The sequence below is a fragment of the Artemia franciscana genome, unplaced genomic scaffold, assembly GCF_032884065.1.
Source record: "Artemia franciscana unplaced genomic scaffold, ASM3288406v1 PGA_scaffold_47, whole genome shotgun sequence".
Classification (NCBI taxonomy): Eukaryota; Metazoa; Arthropoda; class Branchiopoda; order Anostraca; family Artemiidae; genus Artemia; species Artemia franciscana.
The window spans coordinates 82,381-94,439 of NW_027062688.1; the positions used below are offsets into that span (position 1 = coordinate 82,381).

The following is a 12,059-nucleotide window of genomic DNA, read 5'->3' on the forward strand; positions in this document are numbered from 1 at the left end:
AAAAGAGGGATTAAGAGCAGGTATCTAAAGAGATAAAGGGATTAAGAGCAGACCTAAAACTTGGAACCAAAAGAGGTATTAAGAGGAGGATCTAAAGGGATAAAGGGATTAAGAGCAGACCAAAGAGGGATTAAGAGCATGCTTTAAGAACATGTATTTTCCTTTGTTAAAATTTCATAAAATAACCCCAAAATGAATCATATATAAGCTTTTTTTCTTTTTCAAAGAGTAGGCCACGGTAATAAGTCATGTTTAAGTTCAATGTGAGTTACGCAGGATCTTTCTTAGTTTATTCAGTTGTTAAGTCTTATCTATATTAATTATAATCCACGGTTTGATATAGGCTATGTACTTAAAAACGCTATGAGTTTGAGAACCTGATATATAAAATAAAAAAACAAGTGAGAGCTTCGTTGCATCTACCGATGAGCTTCTCTGACTGGTTGGCTTCGAATTTGTCCGCGTTAAGAAAAACATTTATATAATAATGCAACAGTAAAAACTTAAATACCTGAAGAAAAACCTTCATCCTATCAAGTGGAGCGGTGCATGTTCTGGAGACAGCTCCAGCAACTCCTCCAGCCACAAGGTGCCTCCACCACATTCCAGTGACCATTTCTTGTTTGGTGAAGTCATCTGGGACTGCGTTGCTGTCAAGTGAAACATCCAAACTCTAAAAGAAAAAGAACGTATTATTAATGATTTTGGTGAATGTGGAAATTAATTCAATGTGAGAATGTGGAAAAGGTGAAAATTAATTCACCATTAATTTCTCGTTCGTAATTAGTAAGAACTAATACCAGTATTGCAACAATAAGAAATTCTGCAGCGTTCTATAACACGCATTTACCCCGCGTTCGGTTAAGCTTATTTAAGTCATTTTTTTTTATTTATTAAAAAAATCCTTTAAATTCTTGAAAAAATACTTACAATAAGCTTAACCGAACTCGGGATTAGTCATTTCTAGTTGGTACGATTTATTTGACACTTTCAAAGCTAATTTAAACTAAATTGAATCATTCATTCAATTTCATTGACACTTGCCAACCTTTTTAAGGAACTACATTTGAAAAATAAAAACACCCAAGCTAATAAGTTCGAATATAGAATGAAAATTTCATAAAATAAAACAATCTAATGAAAAAAGTAAATTGAGCTTTAATGTTTTATGTCATTTATTTCACAATCTAATTTTTACACGGATTTATTTGCTATTTTATCTTTTGCTGCCTATTTAATACAAAAACAAGATCTTGACCCCATTTCTACGGAGATTACAATAAGGGTTCCAACTGTTTCAACAAACAGTTTTGTAAAATAAGAAACATTAATCCCCCAGCAAAGAGCAGAGCTCGTGAATTTGGGTATATTGAAAAAATATATAGTAATGGGATGATACAAATTAAACAAAAGTTATCATAACAAGAGAGATAAGTAGATATGGTTCTAAGTTAATTACCTCCGGAAAAAATGAGCCTAGTGCGAGGGGAACAGCTCTGTTGCGTCAGCGGGGATAAATGACACAGTTGAGGCTTGACTCTAGGTCGGCACAATGGGCGAAATAAGAGCGTGTAGAACAAATGGGGGGGGGGGGTGATAATGTAGACAATGAAATACCACTACATCCCCCCTCCTCTCAACAGAAAATTGCTCCCAAAAATTCCTTCCTCGGGTAAAATTGAACAGCCAAAGAGGTAAAATTGGGGTAAAATTGGCCACATCTGACTCCCCACTCATATTAAAATGCAAAAATAAAACTATTGAGCAGGTCAAGGAATTTAAATATCTTGGGAGTTGGATCGAATACGATGGTGAAATAGCCAACGAAATCAAGAGGAAAATTGGACAAGCGACATCGGCTTTTAGCAAGTTAAAACCAGTCTGGCGCAGTAGTAAATACTCTATGCGCTTGAAGCTCCGCCTCCTGAATAGCAATGTGATGTCCATCCTCCTCTATGCTAGTGAATGCTAGAAACTAAACACCCAGCTAGAGAAAACGTGTCCTAGCCTTTGAAAACATGTGCCTTAGGAGAATCTTGAATATATCGTGGCAGGGAAAGGTTACCAGCATAGAAGTTCGCCGGCGAACCGGTCAGCCATTGGTTACTGACCTTCTGAAACGTAGGCGATGGACATACCTTGGCCACGTCCTCCGTATGCCAGAGGATCGACTCCCGAATACAGTATATGATTGGCGTCCCGAGGGGAGGCGAAAAAGAGGTCGACCAAGACACACCTTACGACGACAGTACGACCGAGACCTGAGAAATGCGGAGTTGTCTCTTCAACCACAGTGGGAGGACGTCATGGCTGCAGCTCAGCTCCGAGATGTCTGGCGAGGTTTCGTAGACGCCCTATGAGCCACCCCTGGCTCTGGAGGATCTAAGGTCCTAAGGTAAGGTCAAAGAGAAAGTAAAAAATAAATAGAATAAAAAAATGAGATATATTGATGCTTGTATTTAAAAAATTTTGAGATATTCTACTTATATTCTAAAATGTAGGAAGAATATATTGTGCAGAATATCCTGTAGTGATAACTTTTACATTTTCATTAATTTGAATTCTTTCTTTTGTGTTTTTTTTTTTTGGGGGGGGGGGGCTGAGTATCATACCAGGGTAAGACAAAGGTGAGAGAAAATATTAATAAAGTATAAAATTAGTGGTTACTGTAGAAGGCTAGTCAAAACTAAGAAAGTTCAACATGAAAAGATTTCCTAATTCCGAATAAGGAAGCAGATTACTTTCCTTAAACTTTATCTTACCCTGCTAAGATACCGCAAACTCCAGCCCCACAAACACATAATAGGAATAAAATAACAAAAACGACATGTTGTGTTGAGCGAAAGACACAATCAAGACACAATGTGAATCCCTTTTTGTCCCAAACATGTGTATATGGGTTAGGTTAGACCTAGGTTAGACTTAGGTTAGACCTCCGCGGTCGACCTAGTGGGGGCACTGCTATCATAACGGACAGTTCGCTTGAATGTCAAAAGCTGGAATCGTGTGAGTTCTTCCTCGCTGTAGATTTTCCTGGCCCCGGGGGTTTTGTTCTGATCACGGTTTATCTACCAACAAACCTAAACACCCTCTCTTCCGAAAAACGGTTCTCGGAAGCTTGTGGCCGCCTCTCGCGCTTACTTATTAGGCTGGGCAATCGAAGAGTGCTAGTCTGCGGTGACTTTCAGTGCGACTTAACGAACCCATCAAATAAGCTCTCCGAAATCTTCTTCTCAGTAATCCCAGCTGGGTATGATCTCTGTGAAAAGACTGACGCATATACGTACATCCATAATTCCGGTTCAACGACAAACATTGACCATGTGCTATGTAACTTCTCTCTAGGTGCTCCAGTCACCGTGGACTCTGAGCACACAGTAAGTGATCACCTTGGCTTGTGCTTTAAGGCTAACTTCTTCCCGTGTAGGCCGAATAAGCCCCAAATTTATGCTACCAAGACTGAGTGGAATAAAATAAACGCCGACCAGTATAAACAGACATGTGATGAGATTCTCGGAAAGATAAAAGTTCCCTTTCAGCTCTTGATGCATGGCTCGAGTGATTTGGTAGCACTAGACATTTATTGTACTGAGATTATACATGCAATGAAAACGGCTGAGCAGGCTTCTGTACCCACTCGCCGTTTTAAACCTGGAATCAGCAAGCCTGGCTGGAGTCGCTCTCCTAAAGTAAGGCAAGCCAAAGCTCGTGCTAAGTTTTGGCTGAGATTATGGCGCGATTGCGAGAGGCCTAGGTCAGGTGTAGTGTTTGAGCAGTTCCGCAACACGAAAAAAACTTATAATAAGTCTGTAAGTGATCTTAAAGCTACCGAAGCCGAACTTGCTTCCCAAGAAGCAGCAAATAATCCTGTATCTATGTGGAAGTCTTTTAGACAGTCTAAACCAGTGACAAACCCTGCTAGTAACATACCTGAGGAGCAGTGGGTAAAACACTATAGTGAAGTTTTTGGGATCAAACATGCCCAACTAACAACCGAAAGTGATAGCGAGCTCTCACGAGCTTTTGCGTCCCTCTTGAGCCAACGGAACTATTTTACCGTCTCAATAGGCGAAGTGCTCCAGGTTATTAAGCAGCTGAGAAAGGGCAAGGCTCCCGGGCACGACGGAATTGTGACTGAACACCTCCGCTGTAGCTCACCTCTGCTCATTGAGCACTTGACGCTGCTATATCAAATGTGCCTTGATTCTGGTGCAGTCCCTAAGTCGTTTGCCCTAGGTATTGTGTCTAACGTCTTGAAGAAGGGAAAAAATCGTAACCTCTGCTCTAGCTATAGGCCTATAACAGTTTCTAGTACATTAAGCAAAGTGTTAGAGAGACTTCTGTTACCTGAGCTGTTACGCAAGTGTAAAATTGACAATCGACAATTCGGGTTCCGTCGCCACCTCGGTTGTGCATTTGCACATCGCCTCCTTACGCGTATAGTATCGAAAGCTCAGAATCAATCACGGACTCTTTTAATTTGTGCAGTAGATGTGTCCGCGGCGTTCGACTCGGTAATTCATTCAAAGTTAATTTTGAACCTGCTGCACCAAGGTGTGAACCCACATGTAGCGGCCGTCCTATGGCACTGGTATTCGAGTAGCCTTATCCGTGTTAAGTTGAGTAGTGAATTCCTGTCGAAACCGATTAAGCTTCACCGGGGACTGCGTCAAGGGTCGGTTTTAAGCCCTGTACTCTTCAATTCACTAACCTCGCCGGTAACAAAAAAGATTAACGGTGGTTTTAACACTGAATGTATGGATGTGAGCCTACTGTGCTACGCCGACGACATATTACTGGTGAGCACATCGCTTTGTAACCTTCAAGCTAATATCGATCTCCTAAGTCGAGGTTATACTAATATTGGTCTGGTTATTAACCCTGCTAAAACAGAATTTCTTGTATTTGAACCCCCGCGTGCGCCGTCTGAAGTTGCCCGTCGCGAGGCTACCCGTGTTACCGTTGCAGGGCAAGTAGTACTTCCAAGCCGCAAGTTGAAGTACCTAGGTATCACATATGGAAGCGACCTCAGAAGCTCGCGTGCTCTTTTTGTTGACCAGGTTCTGTCGGGTTTTCGGTCTGGGTATGCTAAACTTGCAGCTCTGAAGTTTAAATTTAATAAGCATATTCTTGCTAGGTTGTATCGTGCCGTCGCTCTTCCCTTTGCTCACTACATCTCACCCGTTTGGCATTGGCTATCGAATTCGGATATGTTGCGAATCCGTTCAGGCTTTTGCAAATATTTAAAGTTTCTGCTTGGTCTGCCACTTTACCTCCGTAACACTGGTCTGCTAGAAAAGTATCATATACCTGATCCTGTTGAGTTCATGCCGAATTTTGAAAAACAAGCTCTCGTGAAACACAGGGCACTATTATTTGATTTCCCAGCGACTTTTTTGCTTGATAGTTGAAGTGTGATTTGTTTGTATTTAGTGATTATTATGTTCGGTTGATTTGTTTTCGTCTTTAATTTCTCTTTTCTTTTGTTTTGCTCCGCTTCTTCATGCTTCTTTTTTATAAGCGGGTTTGTAATAAATTATTATTATTATTATTATACTCAAAGCTGAATTACGATGGAATTGGGGATTCTTTGAGCTATATAAGGCTGAAAAGGTTATGCAGATTTCCAACTCTTTTTTTTTAATATTACTCCCCGTACCCGTTCATCCAAAGAAATATGATACAACTATTATTACAATATGTTGCCAAATTTTGTTCAACATATAAATAGATATGTCAGAATCGTAATTCTTATGGAGGAAAGCGAACAGATTTAAACATATTTTTTTCTTAAACAACTTGTCAATCAAAATGGGAAGAAAATATTAAAAAAAAAATTAAAAAAAAAGGGTTTTTCAAAGAAAATTAAGACCTTCATTAACCCAAAGACAAGGAGAAATAAAGTGAAACAACGTGACTTCAAAAAAAAATTAATTACATAATATATTGAAGAAACATGTGCCGGGATGTCAAAAGAACATGTACCAGGATTCCTAAGATATTGGATTAGCGACAAGAAAAAGGAAAACGCCACCAGGAAAACGAAAGCTAGTGTTGAATGAAGGTAACACTTCTACTGAGTACCGCCACCACCACTTTGTTACGATGATGTTTGACTTGCACTTTGCAGAAAATTTATAAAGAACGTATTACGTTGGTAATTGTAGAAAGGTAAATGTTTAGTTTCGTCACAAGCTGTCTAAACTGGCAACTATGCTGTGAAGCAGCATTGTTTCTATGGTATAGCACTTAGAAATGCTATTTCTACAAGCGCATCCATTTCTGGTTGACCCTCCTCCTCCATGGGGCAAACTAAAAATGCATAAAGTGGGCAGGGTTTTGAAGCCAAAGGAAAAGTTGGGGTTGTGCAAATTATATTTATAACACTAATTCCAGTTATTGCTGGTAACTTCTGTAGAGTAGGAGGTCGAAATATAAGTAAAAAAAACTCACGCATCCATTAACGTTAATATCCAAGATCGTTCAGTTTCACTTTCGAGTTTAAACTAGCCAGCCGTATCTGAACAAAACGATTTTGCTTACAGATAACACTACCTATAGAGCGAAGCGAGTAAAATTCTAGTTTAGTGACTTGTTGCTATCTCGGAAAGGGGTTAGGTTAAGAAAATGAAACTTTCAAGGATGGGTCTAAAGACCCATCCTCCCCCGGGATATATCCCGGGAAGGGATTTTAAAGTACCCCTCCACTCCTTCTCCCTCTAGAGGGTCCTAAAATTCGCCTACATGACAGGTCTATGCCTATTGAAATTTTGACAAAACAACATTTTACCTTAATTTTCAATTACCATTTGCTTTTTCTCTGCTTTTAGTTCTGAAAATGCAATTCCTGTTATTTGAGAAGAATTCTGAGCCGTATCAATTTTTTTTCTCTTTCAAAATTTAGAAAATGTATTTGCATATCTTTAAAAGCTTATAAATTGGGATTGAGCAAAGCTGTGGATCCGAAAACAATTTTGTTGTACTTCATTAAAGCAGAAGATCTATTTTGCAAGGTTTCACTTTTATAAAACATATTTTTAAAGGTCATCAAAGGTCAGGACCCTCTAGAGGGACAGGGAATGTAGGTAGGTACTTCAGAATACCTTCCCGGGACATACTTTAGCCTACAAACCCATCCCTGAAAGTCTCATTTTCCTATAAGTTAATTACTTTAACCGAAGATTAGGCTTTCAAGGGTACCCAAATAACAAGAAATGGTTGGGACTACTACCCTTCAAATTCTTAGCTACCTAAGCTTCGTTTTTAGTTTTCCCCCTTGAAAATAGCCTTTTCCAAAATCACCAATCCGACCACTATAAGACCCAGGAGTCGTGATACAAATTTGGGGCAAAAGCTGTAATTAAAGTGCTACTCAGTAGCCCAAACTCAAAAAAAAGAAATTTTGATAACAATAAATGCATCAAAAGAATTTCGCTTTTTATGCACCTGCTGAATATATAAGATTCATTAGGTTTAATGTTACACATGAAAAGCTATGAGCCTGAGAAAATCTGCCAGATTCTCCTAAAAGGGAGGAAAAACCCCAAGAAGTAAATTGATCTTAATGAAAATCACACTATCAGATCCATAATATCAGGGAACTCCACTTTAGAAGTTTCAAGCTCATATCTACAAAAATATGGAATTTTGTATTTTTCTTTTTTGCCAAAAGAGGGGTCACGGGTGCATGTTTATATAATTTTTACCAGGGGTGATAGCATTAAACAAACGATCAGAGATCGGAAGATGGCTCATTCACACAGAAATTACAACTTCTATTGCCCTTTTGAAGTAGTTCAAAAATGGAGGGAAAATACCCCCCTTTCCTCCAAAGACAGACAAGCAATCAAAATTTTGAGATACCCGTTTGGTTCAGAAGAGTTGAAAGGTTCAATAACCATACATCCAATAACATAACCCCCTAAAGTCCCTCGAAAAAGGACTATAGGTTACGCAATTTGCCCTTTGTTTACACATAGCAAGTTATTTGGATATATTCAAACACCTCGGGGAATTATTTCCTGCGGCAGGGGTGGGATTTTCCACGGAGAGACCATTCCGCGGAGAGATGTTTCTCGGAGGATTTTCTATGGGGAATTTTATACAGGGGAAACTTCTGGCACTCATATGCAGAATTCTTTTTATTTGCCTTACTTTCTCTTTGGCTCCTGAATCCGACAGGATGCTACATACTTTTAAGGGCTACTTATCTCGTTTTGACGAAGTAAATAATCGTAACTATTTTTGCTAACCCTATTTAAATTTGTATCAGAAGCATTACAGTAAAATGCGAAAGAAATGACCTATGTTCAGTATCAATTACTGTTATGAACGAAAAACACTGTTAATCAGCATAATTAAAGCAAATAGTAAACTGATAATATGAAAAAACTATTAGTAACAAACAAATTATAAACACATACATCATCCTTTATTTTAAAATACATGTAAATCAGCCGTGAATTGCCATTTCAATGTAGACATGTCCCTCATATTTCTAAAACTGAGGAAGGATCCACAGTAGGTTACGATTGACTGACCTATAGATTTAACTTGACAAGAGATACGCGGTCCAGGGTTCAAACCAGGCTGCTATAGGGGCAATGGAATCACCTTTGTATTCCAGCAGCGTAGTTAATCAATGGGTGACGGGCATGATATGTAGATACCTAGCTGGAGTATTGTCAAGTCATTTGAAGAATTTTTGAATTAGACAAGACTCATTTCTCATACAAATAGTTTGTTCCACAACTAGGGGGTCTAGAGATTAATCAGAGCACCCCCAGAAAGTTATTATAAGAATAAAAAAAAATACAAGACGGACATAACTCCTTATTTCTAATAAACAAGCAAATCATTTTCTCTGACCTTTGTCTTACCCTGCTATGACAAATCAACCCCAAACACGCAACAAAAATAAAAAATACAATAGGATGTTCTAAACTATAATTTTTTTTACGAGTTTTGGAATACAGGGAGATATTTCCAAAATCCTTTCTCTCCATTCGTTTTGTTATCTTAGTTTTCATTTGACTGCTCAATTTTACATGTTGGGCAAATTTTCTGGGGATAATTGTCTGGTGGGGAATTATCCGCGGCGGGTTGGAGGACATCAGCCAGACACTTGATTTCGAGGGGCGGGAGGATTTATCCAAAGCATTCTAAAAACCATATTTGGGATAAAAGTAGACCTGTTAATCTGAATCACAGCAATAATAATACAAAGATTGAAATTGCTGCATATAATCTTCATGCTATATCGGAAAGGGTTTAGGTTAGGAAAATGGAACTTTTAGGGATGGGTCTGCAGGCTAAAGTATGTCCCGGGAAGGTATTTTAAAGTACCCACCTCCACTCCTTCTCCCTCTAGAGGGTCCTGAAATTTGCCTGCATGACAGGAAATTTTGAAACAAAACAACATTTTACCTTAATTTTCAGTTACTAGTTGCTTTTTCTCTGCCTATAGTTCTGAAAATGCAATTCCTGGTATTTGAGTAGAATTTTGAGCCATATCAATGTTAATTTTTCAAAATTTAGGAAAATGTGCTTGCATATCTTTAAAACCTTATAAAATGGAATTGAGCAAAGTTATGAAGCTCACAACAATTTTGTTGTACTTCAATTAAGCAGAAGATGTATTTTGCAAGGTTTCACTTTTATAACACACATATTTTTTAAAAGTCAACAAAGGTCAGGGCCCTCTAGAGGGAGAAGGAGTGGAGGTAGTTGCTTCAAAATACCTTCCCGGGACATACTTTAGTCTGTAGATTCATCCCTGAAAGTTTCATTTTCCCAACCTAAACCGTTTCTGAGATAGCAAGAATTCAACTAACTAGAATTTTACCAGGTGTTTTTCCTTACTGGGTCCCTCCCTAACAGTGTTAATGACCTTAACTTAGCATTCCAGAGAGTTTCAATCCCCCATGCCATTTTTTTAAATGCCTCTGTTCTGTCATTTTACCAATGGGAGATGTTGATGCATCTCTATGTAGCTCGCTAATTATTCAAAACCCTGCCTACCTGAGTGGGTTTTTTCCTTTCTTGCAGACGAGGCTGGACAGGGAAAGGTGACAAAGCAAAACACATCCCCTGGCTCTATTTTACCGTTTAATCCTACAAACATCAAATTACACTTCATTCTACGGGTCTCCCTAGACGACTGATGATTCAACTGATGAGATTTGCCGTCCGTTAACAATTATGTAAACAGAGGGATTTTCGTCCGAAAGATGTTGCAAGGTTCAGTCAGCGTTTGCCGGCAAATCCAAGACGCGTAATCGTGAATAACGTATTTATACTTTGAACTTGCATATTGGAGGCAGCAGTGATTGCAACCAAAAATTTTAGCAATCTACTGACAATAAGCGCTGCATCCCCTCACCTATGTAAACAACTAATGGTCTAAATTTCCGCAAAAACGGTTGCATTTGATCGCACAAATACACGCTGATAATCAGTTTAGTAAGTTTGTCTGAATGTAAACAGTGAGAAAATTATTAAATTTGGATTACAATGATTCTCTTGGATTGACTGATACAGTGTATCTGTGGATGCTTAAGTGGGCTAGGTTAAACCTACCTTACTAAGATCTGCCCATAAAGTTGGCATTTGTTTGAAGCTATCTTTTGAAATAACTAACTAATTTTTTTTTGGCGTTGACATTATTAGATTCTTACTAATTTCAGTTATTATAGATGGCGTTCATTTAGACGCTGAACCGTGAACGGGATACCGTGATCGGGATACCTAGTTTGTTACTCGAAGATGTCCAAAGTAAAATCGTCCCTAGAGACGTCTGATCACGAATCGTTGGAGTCTCTTACTGTCATGAATGAAAAAAGTGTTGCAGTGCTGCTGGATATGTTGAAGGACGTAATAGGGTCATTCAAAGTCCCCGGTGGCAAATTTAATGCCTCCCAAATATGCAGCAGAATCCAATATCTTCACCAACGAACAATCGAAGAGAACATTGAACTCCTCCGAATCGAAAATTCCCGTCTGAATGAAGTTGTGAATCTCCAGAAAGAGCTTGAGCGGATAAAATCGCAAAAAAATGGACAGATTTATGTACCCGCACCCCAGCAGGCGTCTTATGCCCAAGCGCTCAAGGGTCCTGAAACATTCTCTGTGATTCTGGAGCCTGTATCTGTGGAAAAACGAAACCGTATGAATTTTGACGAAGCCATGCAAGTTACGGAATCAATCAGCAGAGTTGTCAAAGGAGAAAATTCCGATTTTTCCGTGAAGAAAGTTGTTCCGGCGAAGGAAGGTAGAGTCATCTTGGAATTGGGGTCGAAAAGGGAGCTAGAGGCAGCCATGTCAGTACTGACAGAGAAAGTGTCGGACACGAAGTACAAACCGAAAGAGGTGAAAAAGCACTTTCCAAGAATGTTAGTCAATGGGGCTCCCTCCCCTCAGGTCAAAGACGAAAGTGAAAAATACCTGCTGCAGTGTAACCCAGAAATTCAGCGGATGGCCAACGAAGGGGAAAGCTTCAGGATCATCACCATTCTTGAAAACGCGTCGAAAAGGAAAGTTGTTGTGGAAGTGAGTCCAAAGATCCGCCAATTTATACTGTCCCAAAGAGGCTTACGGATCGGTTTTATCCTTGCCTCTTGCGACGACTATGTACACTTGACAAGATGTAGCAAATGTTGCTTATACGGTCATCGGAAGACAGATTGTAGAGCGGACGAAGTATGCTCATGGTGCATGGGCCCGCACACTTATAAAAATTGCGACAAGTCCTTTTCGTCCCGCCCAAATTGCCGGGCTTGCGAAAAAAACAAACTTAAGTCAGATGGGCATGCTGCCTATGAGTTAAGCAAATGCCCGGTTGCAAAGAAGTTAACTGCTCGTTTAAAGAATAATATCCAGTTTAATTGACTCAATCTCGAGATGTGAATATTGATAAGAATAACTTAACAGTGCTTCAAATTAATTTGCAACATTCTTATTCAGCAGCCCTACAGTTGCAAAAAACAATAGAAGAACTGAAACCGGATATAGTTCTGTTGCAAGAACCGTATGTAAATAAATTCTGTAAAATATCATGTGTT

The 12,059-nt window shown here is 39.1% G+C and overlaps 1 protein-coding gene across 2 annotated transcripts in view; it reads right to left on the minus strand.

The window, feature by feature from the left end:
- The window catches only part of LOC136041859 (mitochondrial adenyl nucleotide antiporter SLC25A23-like), a 145,657-nt gene that overhangs the window by 19,065 nt on the left and 114,533 nt on the right, over positions 1-12,059 (minus strand). For both annotated transcript variants that reach the window (XM_065726634.1, XM_065726635.1), the window contains one exon: positions 512-673. In XM_065726634.1, the coding sequence (XP_065582706.1) occupies positions 512-673 (162 nt within the window). The remainder of the gene's footprint in view (positions 1-511; positions 674-12,059) is intronic.